The 16267-nt window shown below is 34.6% G+C and overlaps 1 protein-coding gene across 3 annotated transcripts in view; it reads left to right on the forward strand.

Moving 5' to 3' along the window:
• Positions 1 to 16267, forward strand: part of VPS54 (VPS54 subunit of GARP complex) — a 77726-nt gene that overhangs the window by 47150 nt on the left and 14309 nt on the right. For all 3 annotated transcript variants that reach the window (XM_077766429.1, XM_077766428.1, XM_077766430.1), the window contains exons 13-20: positions 4514 to 4643; positions 5257 to 5438; positions 6071 to 6183; positions 9834 to 9897; positions 13029 to 13134; positions 14068 to 14155; positions 14715 to 14836; positions 14941 to 15021. In XM_077766429.1, the coding sequence (XP_077622555.1) occupies positions 4514 to 4643; positions 5257 to 5438; positions 6071 to 6183; positions 9834 to 9897; positions 13029 to 13134; positions 14068 to 14155; positions 14715 to 14836; positions 14941 to 15021 (886 nt within the window). The remainder of the gene's footprint in view (positions 1 to 4513; positions 4644 to 5256; positions 5439 to 6070; positions 6184 to 9833; positions 9898 to 13028; positions 13135 to 14067; positions 14156 to 14714; positions 14837 to 14940; positions 15022 to 16267) is intronic.

Here is a 16267-nt window from a genome sequence, read left to right on the forward strand (position 1 = left end):
TATAATATTTAACTTTCTGCCTATACTATAATGTATTCTACTGTAAATGAAATTTGTGTTACTTCCATTTTGATTGTTGTCAACATTCTTCTAGGTGTCTTTGGTATACATGTTCTAAGCATTTCTGTCAAATATATACCTAAGAATGAATGCGGTATGTGAATGATTAGTTTAGCTAATAAAAGTTTCTCAGAATGATTATACTCTTTTACAATCCCATCAGCAATGGGAAAGAGTTCCTGTCTTTCTACATCTTCATTCAGTCTTGGTGTTATCAGTCTTTTACATGTTAGCCATTCTGGTAGGTATGTTGTAGGTATATTAGTTTTAGTTTTTATTTCCCTGATCATTGGTAAGAGATCAATTTTCATGTATTCATTGACTTTGGATATTCTTTTTTGAGAAGTGCCTATTCAAGTCCTTTGCCCACTTCTCTACTAAGTTGTCTTTATTTCTTACTCATTTATGAGAGCTCTTTATGTAGTCTCAGCACAAGCCTTTTGTTAGTTGTCTAGATTGTAAACATCTCCTACTCTTATTCAGGTCTTTGGTGAGTAAAATTTCTTAATTTTAATATAATCCCATGATTCATTCTTTTCCTTTATGGTTTGTATTTTTTTTCTTTGTCATATTTAAGAAATTTTTCCCTGCCCTAAGGCTCGATGATATTGTGTTATGTTATCTTCTAGAAGCATTGTTACTACTCCCATCATGTTTAGCTCTACAATCCATCTGAAACTGATTTTCGTGTATAGTATGTTTTCTGTTTTCCTATATGATTATCTTTCTGACCTCACACCATTTGTTGAAAAGACTGTCCTGCTCTGTAGTGTCACTCTTTTCTCAAGTCAGATGTTCTTATATGTATGGGTCTGTGTCTAGACTCGATTTTGTTCATTTGTCTATCTTTGTACCAATACCATTAAGTAAAATTGTCTTAGTTACTATAGCTTTTTAATTAGTCTTAAAATCTAAAAGAGTAATTTCTCCTACAGTTTATTCTTCCAGGATTGTCTTGACTATTATTGGTCTCTTGCAAACCCATATACTAATTTTAGATTTCTTAGTTCTCTGTTCCTTTTACATAGATTTGTTTATATCTTATCCTTTCTTTTTAAGAGCACAATCCAGAATTTGTACTTAATATTTCCACCCGCATCCTAGTGACCAGAATATTATCGCATGACTATATCTACCCATAAGGGAGGCTTGAGAAATAGAGCCTTTAGCTTGTTGGTTATTTGCTAGCTAATAGTTATGTGACAGAAGAGAGAAAAGATCTTAAGAGATAGACAGTAGTCCTGCCATAGCATTTGAGATTACTTCAAATCAGATACAGTCTCATAGTTTTTATCCCTTCCTTCCCACCTTTGTTGTGGCTCGTTTTACACTTTGAAGCTTCTCTGGCGTTCCTCAATGACATGCTTCCACAGCATGAAAGCATAGTTTCTATAGATGGTTCCTTCTGTGTTCAATAGGCACATACATGTCTGAAAACTACCCAGCCCAAAGGGGCAGTGGATTGAGTATATTTATACATGTGACCCTAACTAGTTCTTTCTTACAAGGGCTCTGGCTATTCCTGTATCAAGTGTTTTTGCCAAATACAATTGTGTCATGGATACAATACATGCAAAAATGATGTCTGATATTTTATCTTTTTTAGTGGTAGATTTTCATTATTTTCTTATATTGTCAAAATAACCTACAATTTTGTAAGCTAACTGCAATGCAGTTATGGGCACAAAAGAGTAAATAATTTACCAGGCAGGAAATGGGAAAGGAAAAATAATGAAAATAATTAGAAAGTTTTGTGTTTTTTTTTAAACATTTATTTTAAATTGTAGTTAAAAACACATAACAAAATTTACCGTCGTAACCATTTCTAAGTGCCCATTCCAGTAGTAGTGAGTATATTTATGTTGTTGTGCAGCCTATCTTTGGGGCCTTTTTCTTCTTGCAAAACTAAAACTCTCTTCCCAATTAGCAACAATGATCCATTTCTTCCTCCACCCGTCCCCTGGAAGCCACCTTTCTACTTGTGGTCTTTGTGAGTTCAACTACTTTAAGTGCTTCATTTAAGTGGAATTATACAGTATTTGTCCTTTTGTTATTGGTTTAATTCATTTAGCATAATGTCTTCAAAGTTCATCCATGTTGTAGCATGTGTCATAATTTCCTTCTGTTTTAAGGCTGAATAATATTCCATTGTATGTATACATCACATGTTTTTATTCATTCGTCTGTCATTGTACTTTTGGATTGCTTCCATCTTTTGGCTTCTACGAACGTGGGTATGCAAATCTCTTTGAGATTCTGCTTTCAGTTATTTTCTATATATACCCAGAAGCAGAAATGCTGCATCCTCTTTATGAAGTTGTTTTTGGTTGTTTTTGTTTTTCTCCTGTGAATGTGAAAGAGATCCAATTAAACTTAAAATATTAAAATTCTTTTTAGTGGCGCCTGGGTGGCTCAGTCAGTTAAGTGTCTGACTCTTGATTTTGGGTCAGGTCACCATCTCATGGTTGGTAAGTTTGAGCCCTGTGTTGGGCTCTGCTTTGATAGGGAGCCTGCTTGGAATTCTCTCTCTCCCCCTCTTTCTGCCCTTCCCCCGCGTGCTCTCTCTCTCAAAATAAATAAATAAAATTCTTTGTAAAAAGCAAAATTACAAATAACTAAATTAAGTGATTTTTCTAAAATACCAAGCTTCCTACCTTTTTGGATTGTCACCCTCTTAAAGACTTGACAGTTGTTTTTATCTGCTATTTTCTGTTTTTTTTTTTTTTTATCTTTGTGAATTGCTAGCATATTGCCAAGAGTTTCATATTCTTAATCGTTCTATTACATGGAAACAAATTTTAAACATACTTCACAAAATACAATTTTCTTTCAGTAGTAAATTTGAACTTTTATTATTAAAAAACTTTTTTTTTAATGTTTAATTATTTTTGAGCAGGAGACAGAGTATGAATGGGGAGGAGCAGAGAGAGAGGAAGACACAGAATCTGATGAAGGCTTCAGGCTCTTGAGTTGTCAGCACAGAGCCTCACGTGCGGCTTGAACCCACAAACTGCAAGATCATGACTTGAGCCAAAGTCGGACATTCAATCGACTGAGCCACCCAGGCTCCCCATAAATTTGAACTTTAAAATTTAAGCAAACAGTTTTGTGGGAGTTGGCATCGAAATAGCATTGGACTATTTATATAGAAGTAAATTTTGGAGTAGAAGAAGCTTAGCAGATTAGAAATGGAATTAGACTGATTCTAGGTTCTAGTCTTACCCTTTAACCTTGTGACCTTGGGTAGGTCATTTAAATTTTGAATCAGTGTCCTCATCTGTAAAGTAGATATTATCTACCCGTCTTGGGCGTGTGAGAACCAAACAAGTTGCTTTTTCTGAGAGAATATTAATCCCTTATTTTATTTTATTTATTTATTTATTTTATTTTATTTTTTAATTTAATTTAATTTTTTATTTATTGCAAGAGAGAGAAAGCATGAGTAGGGGAGGGGTAGAGGGAGATGGGAAGAGAGAATCCGAAGTAGGTTCTGCTGTTGTCAGCATGGAGCCCAACATATGCTTCGATCCCATGAACCATGAGATCATGACCAGAGCTGAACTCAAGAGTCAGATGTTAACTGAGTGAGTGAGCCAGGCATTCTTCCCTCTATTATTTTAAAGCATTGGTAAATAAATTTAATGATACTATAATTTTAAAAGATAGCAGGCAATAACTTCCCTTAATACCTTAACCCAGTTAGCGTAGTGGTTTGCCTCAACTAACATGCATCAGATTCTCTTTGTAAGATCTTTGAAAGTTATTTTAATTCAATTGAAAGAGAGAGAAATGATGCTAAGGCATTTAAACTTGGTTCATAGTAGCACCGCATTGAATTGTTGGTATGGAATCAGTGATCTTTATACATGCCCCAAGGAAAAAAAATGTTTAAACACAGAAAGTCTCCTCAAAACTGGAAAAAAAATACATTTCATCTTATAAATACTTCTGTTTGATTGTCAGTTCCTTGAGGACAGCAACCTGTTGTGTCCCTTCTCGTGCAATGCTCAGGAGATATTAGTTCAGTTGAACTGAATATTAGCTGTCATAAGTACAAAAAGATGCCTATTTGTCATGAAATAATCTTCTTTCTTCCTTCTTCCAGTGTGTCATTCTAAGCACCCTGTGTAAAAACTGCCAAAGGTACCACCTCGTACCTAACTAGAATTTTTTATTTTTGCTGTAAGTTTTGCAGAATTTCCAATCAGTCTGAAATACCTATGGAAAATGCTACAGCAGAGAAAGTTATTTTTATATAAGATTAGAGTAAAATATTTGTATTATCCAAACTTATTTAAGTGATGCTTCACTACACAAACCAAAAGTATTTGATACGTTACAGAATTTTTCCTCAAATGCAAATTTTACAGCTTTTTGTTTTTTATTAATATGCTACCTGTGAAGACAATATACTCACAGTTTCCCTGACTTAATCTCATTTTATCATTTTCAGGGTCAATGAAGACATGAAATTAACTGATTTAGAGCTAGAAAAACTGGCAAATAATATCCAGGAGTTATTGTATAGTGCCTCAGATATATGCCATGATCGAGCCGTCAAGTTTCTCATGTCAAGAGCAAAGGTTGTTTGATAAAGCTTTAGATATTTTCAATGTAGTATAATTATTTTGAAGATCTAGAATCATATTTTTGCTTGTGTCCCTGTGTTCCCCATAATGTGTATTTTATATGTATATATATGTATGTATATATATATTTTTTTTTTTTGAGAGAGAGTGAGCAAGCCTGAGTAGGGGAGGGGGAGATGGAGAGGGAGAGGGAATCTTAAGCAGGCTCCATGCCCAGTGCCGAGCCTGACAGTGGGGCTCAGTTTCATGACTGTTAGATCATGACCTGAGCCAAAATCAAGATCGTTAACTGAGCCCCGTAGGGTGCCCCCATCGTATTATATTTTTAAAACTTAATAAAGTTAACAGTACTGGTGTGGCCTAATTGAGAGATGTTGAAATGTAAAATAATCTAAATGAAAGAAATAGGAAAATATATTATTCTTTGAAAAAAATTATTAGAAGACTAATTTTGAAATATACCTTTAATAATTTGAAGTTAATATGCTGTTTTATATATGTATATACCATATATGTGTGTATAAACTAAGTTGGTTTTATAACTTGTTCATATTTAATTTTATTCCTAACTCTCTGTCATGATTTTTGTGTTATATTTAAAATTTAGGATGGTTTTCTTGAGAAGCTAAATTCCATGGAATTCATAACACTTTCTAGATTAATGGAAACATTCATTTTAGATACTGAACAGATCTGTGGAAGAAAAAGCATGTCATTACTTGGAGCACTTCAGAGCCAAGCTAATAAATTTGTAAACAGGTTTCATGAAGAGAGAAAAACTAAGCTGAGGTATCATTACCATGTTCATTCTGTTTTTCAGTTTTTTCCCTTTTCTTTATAAAACATGATTATATTTAATTGATTGGCTAACCAAAATCCCCCAAAAACTTAGTTTTCACTAAAGGCAGACAGTGGAATTAAAATCCTATTTCTTGGCATTCCAAAATGGAATTAGAATGTTTATTTACTTATCAGAAAGATCCTCAGTAGATTGGCTTTTTTTCCCCCCATTCATTGGTGAAGTTAATTATGTTTCACTACTCTTCTTGGTTAGTTTATTAAAGTATACATTTATTTAAAAATTCTTAGTACTAACAACAGCTAGTGGTCATTACTGTTTAAAAAGTCAGTGCCTTGTTCTTTAACCAAAGAAGATGGTGTTGAAATACTGTATTTTTTTAATGTTTGTTTATTTTGAGATGGGGGAGGGACAGAGAGAGAGAGCGAGGGAGAGAGAATCCCAAGCAGGCTCCATGCTATCAGCACAGAGCCCTACATGGACGGGGCTCAATCTCACAAAATGTGAGATCATAACCTGAGCCAAAATCAAGAGTTGGATGTTCAGTCAGCTGAGCCAACCAAGCGCCTTGGTGTTGAAATACTGTTAAAGTTTATTTTCCTTTTTTTCCCCTTTTGAATAGCCTCCTCTTAGACAATGAGCGCTGGAAACAAGCTGATGTTCCTGCAGAATTTCAGGATCTTGTTGATTCTATATCAAATGGAAAGATTGCTTTACCTGAAAAAAAGTCAGGGGGTATGTGTATTCTTTCACATGCTGTCTTCCAATTTTACACTGTTTATTCATTTTATAGGAACGCTTAACATTTCTATAATTGACACTGTCTCTGGAGCTAATAGTGCCAGCTTTGTAAGTAATTGACTGGAAAAGTTATGTATGATAATTTGTAATAATAATTTCAGATATTTATTGAGTGTTAACCATATGCCAGACACTGGGCCAGGTGCTTTTATATGCATTATTCCAGTTTATCCCCATAACAACATTTGCTGAAGATGCTATTGATACCTTGTTTAACAGCAAGGAGGTGTAAGGCTTCCAGAGGTTAAGGAATTTTATACAGATGATGAACTGATACTTGAAACCAGTTTCATAATAATTTCATAGCTATATTCTTAACCACCATACCGTATTGTTTAAAGACATGTATTCATTCATTGAATACCAATAAGCTTCTACTATGTGTTAGATATTGAGACAGAGATAACAGTTATAATTCTACTTTAAAAGGGCTAAGTCTAGGGGCACTTAGGTGACCCAGTCTGTTAAGTGCCTGACTCTTGATCTCAGCCCAGGTCTTGGTCTTGGGGTCATGAGTCAAGCCCCATGTTGGGCTCCATGCTAGGCATGAAACCTACTTAAAAAATAAAAATAAAAGGGATAAGTCTAATTTTTAAAAAATGTGGATTAGCAATCACAAGTAATGCAGTAGTGACAGAACAGAGAAAACCAAAATGTAAAAAACTGTAGGAAAAGAAAACTATGAAGGAGACTCAGAAGGAAAGGCCAGAGAGGCAGGAAGAAATCCAGAACATAGAAGTAAAAAAATTAGAGTTTCAAGAAGGGAATTCTTGAATGCCATTTGGGTTTCATCTAGAAGAAATACAGTGGCTGGAAGATACTTTTGTATACCAGTTAAAGTAGACCTGTCATGTGATAATAATGTAAACTTAAGTACAACTTATCGTGTAATATCATATTTGAAATTATAAGACTTATCAAATATTTTTTCTAATTTTTTAAAAATTTTAAGTAGATTCCATATCCAAATGGGGGTTGAAATTTACTACCCTGAGATCAAGAGTTACATGCTCTACTGACTGAGCCAGCCAGGCTCCTCAGTTGTTGAATATTTTTAATGTTTGTTTATTTTTTGAGAGAGGGAGAGACAGCATAAGCAGAGGAGGGGCAGAGAGAAAGAGAGACACAGAATCCAAAGGAGGCTCCATGCTCTGAGCTGTCAGGACAGAGCCCAACGTGGGGCTTGAACCCATGAACTGTGAGATCACGAACTGAGCTGAAGTTGGAAGCTTAACTGACTGAACCTCCCAGGTTCCCCCTAGTTGTTGAATATATTTAATGGAGGAGGCAGATCGATTTTCAAATTTTATGCATTTAATGAAAGTTTAATATTTTTACCTAGAAATATTTTTAAATTGTGTATTTCGCATTTTCACAAAATGTGACTACACTACAAAAGAAAGACTGAGTAAAATACAGATAGTGACCACTAGTTTGACATGTAGGAGATTATTTGCAATTTTAGTAATTCAGTAGAGTGACAAAATCAGATTGTACTTCAGTACTAGGTAATTTGAAGGGTGAGGACCTGTAAACAAATGTAGTCTCCTTTTTCGACAGGTTTGGTTGTGAAGGCAAGTGAATGATGAAGTAGCACTAGAGACCTAGGAGAGTAATTAGATTATTACTTTAATCCACTCAGGGAGTTGAAAGAATAGTTTTAAGGTAGGAGAAGCTGAATTATATTTTTATGCTTAACAGAAAGAGGAAGAATGTTAAAGATAAGAGTGTAAGAGTGACAGAGAGATTTTAAGGCAGGGCCTCTGGAATGAAATCCAGAGTTGAGGAGAAAGCTATCTCTTCTAACACTGTGACAGGAGAGAGGGGTTAAGGACAGGTGTAAAATAGCGTAGTTCATATAGGATGGAGAGAAGAATTGAATGAATTAACTAGATTTCTGTTGCCTAGTGACCATTTTTTAGTAGGTAACAGTGTTGGGTGATGGTCATAATCTTAATTGATTTTAAGATATTAGCAAAGTGAAAGTATTCAGGTAGCAAAGATTGAAAGAAAAACACCTATTACTCTAAATCACAATTTAAAATTATAAAATTTATCTCTCATTCTTTCAAGCTAAATTTGATGGCTTACCACTTTGTGAGGTGCCATGCTAGATGACAATGACATGTTTTTTTGTCCTAAACCGCTCAGAGTCTTAAAATCCATTGTCATGAGAACATAACAATTTTTTAGTTAAAATATAGAGTGATTGACTTAACCATGTGTCTTTTTTTTTTTTTCAAAGTGAACTATTTTCACTTTCTCTTTGGAGAATACTGACAATAAGAGGCTTCTTTTATACACCGCACTTCTGTCCCAGTCTTTTATTGTTTCCTCTGAGTGAGAAAGTACATGCTATTAGAAGTCCATCAACATTTTACTTGTTCTTACCAAGCTAAGGATCGTTGGTTATTATTCATTCAGTGACCACCATCCATTAATGAATTACTAGCTACTTGTCTGGGTATTGGGGAAATGAAGGTTAATGGATAACAGTTAATATTAATTGAATGCTTACCTAAGGCTAGACAGTTTGTTCTAAGCACATTACATTGTTATCTCATTTATAGGCCCATGAACTAGATACTGTTAGTATTCCCATTAAACAAATATGGAAAATAAGGTGCAAAGTGATTTAGGCAATTTGCCTAAGGTTACAGCGCTAGGGAAGTGGTAGAGCTGAGTTCCACATACAGGCCAACTGACTTTCGGGCCCTTTTCACTATTGCGCTCTGCCGCTTCTCTGTAACATAGAGAATTGGTTAAGACACATCCCTGTCTTCAAAAATTTGATCTGATATACAAATTAGAAAATAGAAATTGTATCACACTGAAATTTCTTCCTTAAAAGAAATGAGGAAGTATATATTTAATGTCAGATCAAAGGGACTTGAGGCTTAGGGAAGCATGATGATAGACCTGTGATAATCTAATAAATCTGGCTGATTCAGGACAATAATCCAGTGTACTTTCTTTTCACTTCAACATGCTGAATTTTGCTTTATAATGATAAAAAATACCACATGCTGAAAATAAAGTACTTATTGGACTAAAGTCTTGAAAATTATATAATCTCCCTATTGAATATGGAAATTAGTTTATATTCTAAGAATAATAGTATGGACAGTCATTTGAAATTCTAGTTTTGCCTTTCCAAACTAATGTATTATTTTTTCTACTTGCTGATCATCTACCAGAGGCCAGACCTAGAATAAGCAGTTTGTAGTCATGATCATCAGTCTGTTGTTAACAACACTGAATGATAGATTCCGTTATCCATGTTTAATGGATATAGATGTTGACACTCAAAGAAGTTAACTAATTGACACAACTTCATGTATACCGTGATTGGCAGTACTGGAGCTCAAATCTAAATTTCTCTGACTTCAAACCTGATGTACTTTATTCTGTGCCAAACTGCTTCCTAAGAAGTAGACATTTGTGTTCAGAAATAAGATAGTTTCTGGCCCGACCGGCCCTAAATTAGAACTGTCTTCTCATTTTGTCCTAGGTTTAAATTTTTTTTTCGTGATTTGTTTAGTCTTGTTCCTGTGTCTCTCTTGATTATTTGCTTTACTCTCTAGTTACAGAAGAAAGAAAACCGGCTGAAGTTCTCATTGTAGAGGGACAACAGTATGCTGTCGTTGGGTGAGTGACACATTTTTCTTTATTAGTTGAGTCAGTCATTTAAAACACAGGTCTTCTAGTTCTCCCTTGATGTGAATTGGAAATTTTAGATTAACAATTTTATTTATTTTTTAACATGTTTACTTTTTACTTATTTATTCTGAGATAGAAAATGTGTGCAAGTGGGGAAGGAACAGAGAGAGGGAGAGACAGAATCCCTAGCAGGCTCTGTGCTCTCAGTGCAGAGCCCGACATGAGGCTTGAATCCAGAAACTGTGAGATCATGACCTGAGCCAGAATCAGGAGTTAGATGCTCAACTAACTGAGCCACCCATGTGCCTCACAGATTAACAATTTTAAATCTTAAAAATAATTTAAAGCAAATTTTTATGGATTCCTATTTTCTATATTTTATAGTATTCTGTATCTATTAGGAACTATACTACTAGTTTTACCAAAAAAAGGGTTGATAAATTTTTTCATGTAACAAATCTAGACGGTATACAACCCAAGGGTAGAATATTGGCTCTGTGATGTTATTAATATTTCAAGCTCTTTCTGAAATATTTTTTGAAATATTTCAAAATATTATTTTGAAAATCTTTTTCTGAAGTCTTTTTAATGTTACAGCATATAATTGAAGTTGTGGGCTTTGGAGTCACACAGCTAAGGTTTGAATCTCAGAAACTTACTCTTTGTGACATTGAGCAGGTTACTCTGTATGGCTCAGCTCTCTTAAGAACACATGAAAATAGTACTAAAAATTATTACAGAATTAAACATATAACTCATATGAGGCATTTTGCATAGTTCTAGCACCTAATAAGTTGAGAGTTGTCACTTATTTCTGATATCTAATTTGTCATTAGGTCTTTTATTTTTTTTACCAATAACAGTATTTCAAATCCAAGTTAGTTAAGGAAAATATAAATTCTAGTTTTGTCTAGTACTATATGCCATTTTTTAAATGGGTAGTTAAAATAATATCTTAATATTCTTTAATAGCACTTCATAATTAAGTGTTCTCATAGCCACAATCTCATTTAATTCCTACAACCACATTGTGAAATAACACTTCAGGGATTATTATTCCCTTTCTACAGTTATGAGAATTGATGCTTAGAAGTTTAAGTGGTTGATATAAAATGACCCAGATGGAGTAGAATTAGAGTCAAGGTCTAATTCCCAAGATCAAGACCAAGATTCTTTTTCACTTTTGTTTCTTGTCACTGTATAAATCTTTTCTGAAATACACACCCCCTCCAGGAAGAATTGATTGATCCTTTCCTTGAGACTCCATGTGCATCTGTAATAGCACTTTCTTTAGTATATTAGAATTATTTATATATATATATGTGTGTGTGTATATATATATATATATATCTCCCTGGTTAGTCTTGAGTTCCTTAAAGATGGTTATCATGTCTTATCATTTTTATCTTACTTTGTACCCAATAAATAAACAAAAAGTATATATAGAATTGATGCATTTTCTCCATCTATATTATCCAGAAATCTGACAGTATACCCTTCGTGAATGAAAGCTTCCCTTTTTTTTCCCCCTCTGGAGTTCGTTCTTTTTTTTTTTTCCCCCCAGCATGAAAATGATTTTATTTTGAGGGATTCTTTTATTTATTTATTTGTTTGTTTTTAATATAATTTATTGTCAAATTGTTTCCATCCAACACTGAGTGCTCATCCCAACAAGTGCCTTCCTCGTTTCCCATCACCCACTTTCCCCTCTCCCCCACCCCCTATCTACCCTCAGTTTATTCTCAGTATTCAAGAGTCTCTTATGGTTTGCCTCCCTCTTATGGTTTTCCACATATGAGTGAAAACATATGGTATCGGTCTTTCTCTGTCTGACTTATTTCACTTAGCATAATACCCTCCACTTCCATCCACGTTGCTGCAAATGGCCAGGTTTCATTCTTCCTCATTTCCAAGTAGATGCATATATATATATTCCATCGTATATATAAACCACATCTTCTTTATCCATTTATCAGTTGATGGACATTTAAGCTCTTTCCATAATTTGGCTATTGTTGAAAGTGCTACTATAAACATTGGGGTATATGTGCCCCTATGCATCAACACTTCTGGAGTTCTTTTCTAATTCTAGTAGGGCAAAGCCTTTTTCAACCTTGTAATCTTATCCCTTCAATCTAATTATGATTTCTCTCCTTAGTTACCCATTATCTTATTATTCTTGCTTGATGGCAGTGGTCACCTCCGGCTATCTGGCTCAGTAGGCAAAGAAACCATTCCCCAAAATTTAACTCCCTGGCTACGGGGAGAATTTGTTATCTTCTGAGGGAAGACTACAAAAGATAAACAGTGAACCCCTGCCTAGTAAAGCAAATACTAGAAGTATGCATGGAGAGTAATATATAGTCTGACATTAAGCTGTTTTAAGAACTAGGTTCCTTGAATCACTACTTCTGATTTCCTTCAGACTTTCATAAAACATTATTTTACATGGATCACTCATTTCTAAGCCTCTCATTGAACTTAAATGTCTTATAATCAATGGCCCTATTCACCTTAAATCTCATTCTTAAGCTCCCAGTAGTGTCTCTTTTTAATTTTTGATATGTCCAGCTAATGAACTGGTAACTTTCTCATCTTTGGAAAACCTTTTGTGGCTTACCAATAAACTTCTTAGGACACACCATTTTTCTTAGAAGCCACAGTTTCTCTTTCATCTCACTAAGAAAGTCATGATTAGGTTCCTATCATTAATTCAGCAGTGATGATTGAGCACCTACTATTATTCAAATTATTCAGTAACCCTGGGTAGGCTTTTTGTCAGTGTTTCTGAATTTGCCAAGGAATCAGATATCTGCCTTATTGAAGAGATTTAATAGGAATGTGACACGAGAGTGATGTGCCAAAGCACAAAACTTAAGGAACTACTCATTCTCAGTGTCATGCAAGAGCTGATACTGCAATTGTGTGACCCTGAAAATAAGTGCCTCCTTAATTTTGCACCCTAGAAATCTCTGTTCCGTTACCTTAGTCCCTTTCTGCTGCACTTACAGGTAAAACACATAATTTCAGTTACTGAGATAAGTATTGATTTTTATGTGCTGAATTATTTTAGCTCTCTTGTTTTGACTGCCTGTTGAGTCATCTTTCTTTTCTTATAGAACTGTATTGCTGTTGATAAGAATTATTCTTGAATATTGCCAGTGTGTGGATAATATCCCATCAGTTACTACTGACATGCTTACTCGTCTGTCAGATTTATTAAAGGTGTGTATGATTTCACTGTGATGGAAGAATAGTTAGAAGTAATTCATTAGAGTATGACTAATCTTCAAATTCTAAGACATTTCAAGGTTAAGTTTTCTTTAAGACATTAATTTTGTACATTTGATTGTGGTTGAATCACAACATGTTACTGGAAGAAGGCCACCTGCTTCCTTCTCACTTCGCATTTAGTGATTCCTCATTATACCCATAGAGTTGTTAATGACCTTGGAGACAGGAGATGATTTGTTCGTTAGGTGCTGAACATGACTGAGGCCACTTAGGTCAAAAAACCTGGACTGGTTTCAAATGTGCATGGAAGGAATTCACTGAACTTTACAAAATTCATCTCACTAAGGTTAGAGATTTTTCTTAAATCATTCTTTCAGAACCATTGATGTAAAATGAAAATGTGGTGATAATCTTATTCAGCCATTTCATTTTAAGAATTTTTTTTAACTGCTAGCATAAAGAAAAGTCTTCTTTTCAAATGTCTAATCAGTTAATTCTGCCCCCAAATTGAGTTGTCATATTTTAGTCCAGAAAGATTTTGTTACCCTTTTGAAAATAGGATTCTCCAATAAGAATGACTGAAACTGAGCAAGTTTTTTTCCTTTGAAATATAATTAGCATATACTGTTAGTTTCAGTGAAACTGAGCTAGTTTTATGATTGCAAATTAAAGATTAGTTTCCGAACGATTTTTAGAATTTTACTTTTTTTCCTACCAGACATTAAATATTATCATTTAGGAACACCCCTCACTTCTTTTTTGTCATTACATAAATAGATCCTAATTGCTCCTACTAGAAAATTCATTTGGTCCTTGAATGAGAGGAAAGAGGAATGTACTTTTAGAACTGTAAACACATTGCCAGAACATATAGAACAGTTTTTAATAAATTGTTGGGCTTTTTCTTTCTCCTTCCTTTGTTAGTACTTCAATTCAAGAAGTTGCCAGTTAGTTCTTGGAGCTGGTGCACTGCAAGTTGTTGGATTAAAAACAATAACTACAAAAAATTTGGGTATGGATTCTTGCTTTTAATTCATATGCTGAGATTTTATTATGATGTTGCTATACTCATTGTGTTTTTATTATACCTCATGTTTTTATGACTCTAAAGGCTCTAAAAGTAGCAAATGTTACTTCACTGTCTGATGTATCACCGCAATTGAAAAATTAACTTCTGGGGAAATGTTATGAGGAACTTCCAAGTATTCTAACAAGTATAAGTTATTTGGAGGTTGCACCACCATAGAAAATGTTAAGATGTAATATGTATGAGGTGCTTTGAGGCGAAAGGTATCTGAATGTCAGAAGAGAATCCGTTGTCCCATTAGCATCCTCCTGTCAGTAATACTAACCACTTGAGTTCATTGGGAAAAGCAGAATGTTAACTACATTATTCAGTACCAAATCATGTAAGTGAAATAATGTTGCATTCTGCCACTGTGTTCTTCATTTATGAAGTAAACTGGGGTCTGGATGAAATTAACATTTTAAAATTTAATTTGATATATAATTAAAGTAAACTAATAACTTTTTTTGTTTCTCCATGATGTATCCACTGTCTGGATCTTCAGCTCTTTCTTCACGTTGTTTGCAGTTAATTGTGCACTACATTCCTGTGATCCGGGCTCATTTTGAAGCTCGACTGCAGCCTAAGCAGTATAGCATGCTTAGGCATTTTGATCATATTACTAAGGTACTTTTTTATTTTCTGCTAAAGTTTCACTAATTCCTTAATTGTTAAATATTTTTTAGACATCTTCCAGGGACTTTTAAATATAATGTTCTCTCTCATTACAGGACTACCATGACCACATCGCTGAAATATCAGCTAAGCTTGTAGCGATCATGGATAGCTTATTTGACAAGCTGTTATCCAAGGTAATGATTTATGGGAATTATTAGGCACTGTTTAAAGGCACTGTGCCTTTTCACAGTTGTCTAGCCAATCAAATTCCTCAGGGTTTAGAAGAACTCAATAAATTGTTCAGATTGCCCAATAGTGGATAATCATCTCCTAGGGGCCCAGGAGGGGGCAGGAGGGAGATTATTTTAAGAATGATAGAAACCCTCTACAGAAATAATTTTCTGTTAGCTGCATTGACAGATAATGTACCTTCTTCAAACTGGATTTTAGTCTGAAAGCCTTCCAGAGATAGGAGTGAGAGAACAAAGATCAAAATAGAGAAAAAAGTAAATACATTATTTGTGGGAAGGTATATTCTTTATTTTCCAGACTGAAATGGCAGAGTCTGAGGTGCTGTATTGTTTCCCTCATAATCTATTTCAATATCTGTTTCTTGTTTGCTTCCCATTCCCAATAGGTCATTAAAAGAAGCATTGGTTTCCAGTGAATCCTATATTATACTGGAGAGTATTTCTAGAAAAATGTCACTTGGTCAGCCCCAGTCACTTTTGCCCTATCCTTCACTGTTTTCTTTCCCTAAGTTCCTTAACACTGTCTTAGTGATGAAGCAGAAATTTCATAACTTGAAATTTTGAAGGTTTATTTAGTTTATATGTTTTACTCAAGAGTATGTTCAGTGTAGTCATCAAACAAGGCACTTTGGTATGCTTTTCTGCCATTTGCATTCTTCAGGATTCTGAGATGGTAGGAGCAGCAGGCACAAGTGCGAGATAAAACGGCACCCATTCGTGGATACAGACGTGCTTGCACTCTTGAAAGTGACAGTGGGGAGGGGCGCCTGGGTGACTCAGTTTAAACCTCCGACTTCGGCTCAGGTCATGATCTCACAGTTCATGGGTTCGAGCCCCGCGTCAGGCTCTGTGCTGACAACTAGCTCAGAGCCTGGAGCCTGCTTCATATCCTGTGTCTCCCTCTCTCTCCCCCCCCCCCCCCCGCTCGCTCTCTCTCTCTCTCTCTCTCTCAGAAATAAATAAAACCTTAAAAACAAAAATTAAAAAAAAAAGAAAGTGACAGTCGGGAAAGAATGCTTGGAAAATAAGATTGCGTTTGTTTAATAGTTCTCAAATGTTTTGGTCTTAGGACCTCTTTACACTCTTAAAAATAATCTACAGTCTCAAAGAGCTTTTATTATGCAAATTGTACCAATGAGTAAGTACTATATTAGACATTAAAACTAAGAAAAATTTAAAACTCAAGAAT

The sequence above is a fragment of the Crocuta crocuta genome, unplaced genomic scaffold (genome assembly GCF_008692635.1).
Source record: "Crocuta crocuta isolate KB4526 unplaced genomic scaffold, BGI_CrCroc_1.0 scaffold113, whole genome shotgun sequence".
Lineage (NCBI taxonomy): Eukaryota > Metazoa > Chordata > Mammalia > Carnivora > Hyaenidae > Crocuta > Crocuta crocuta.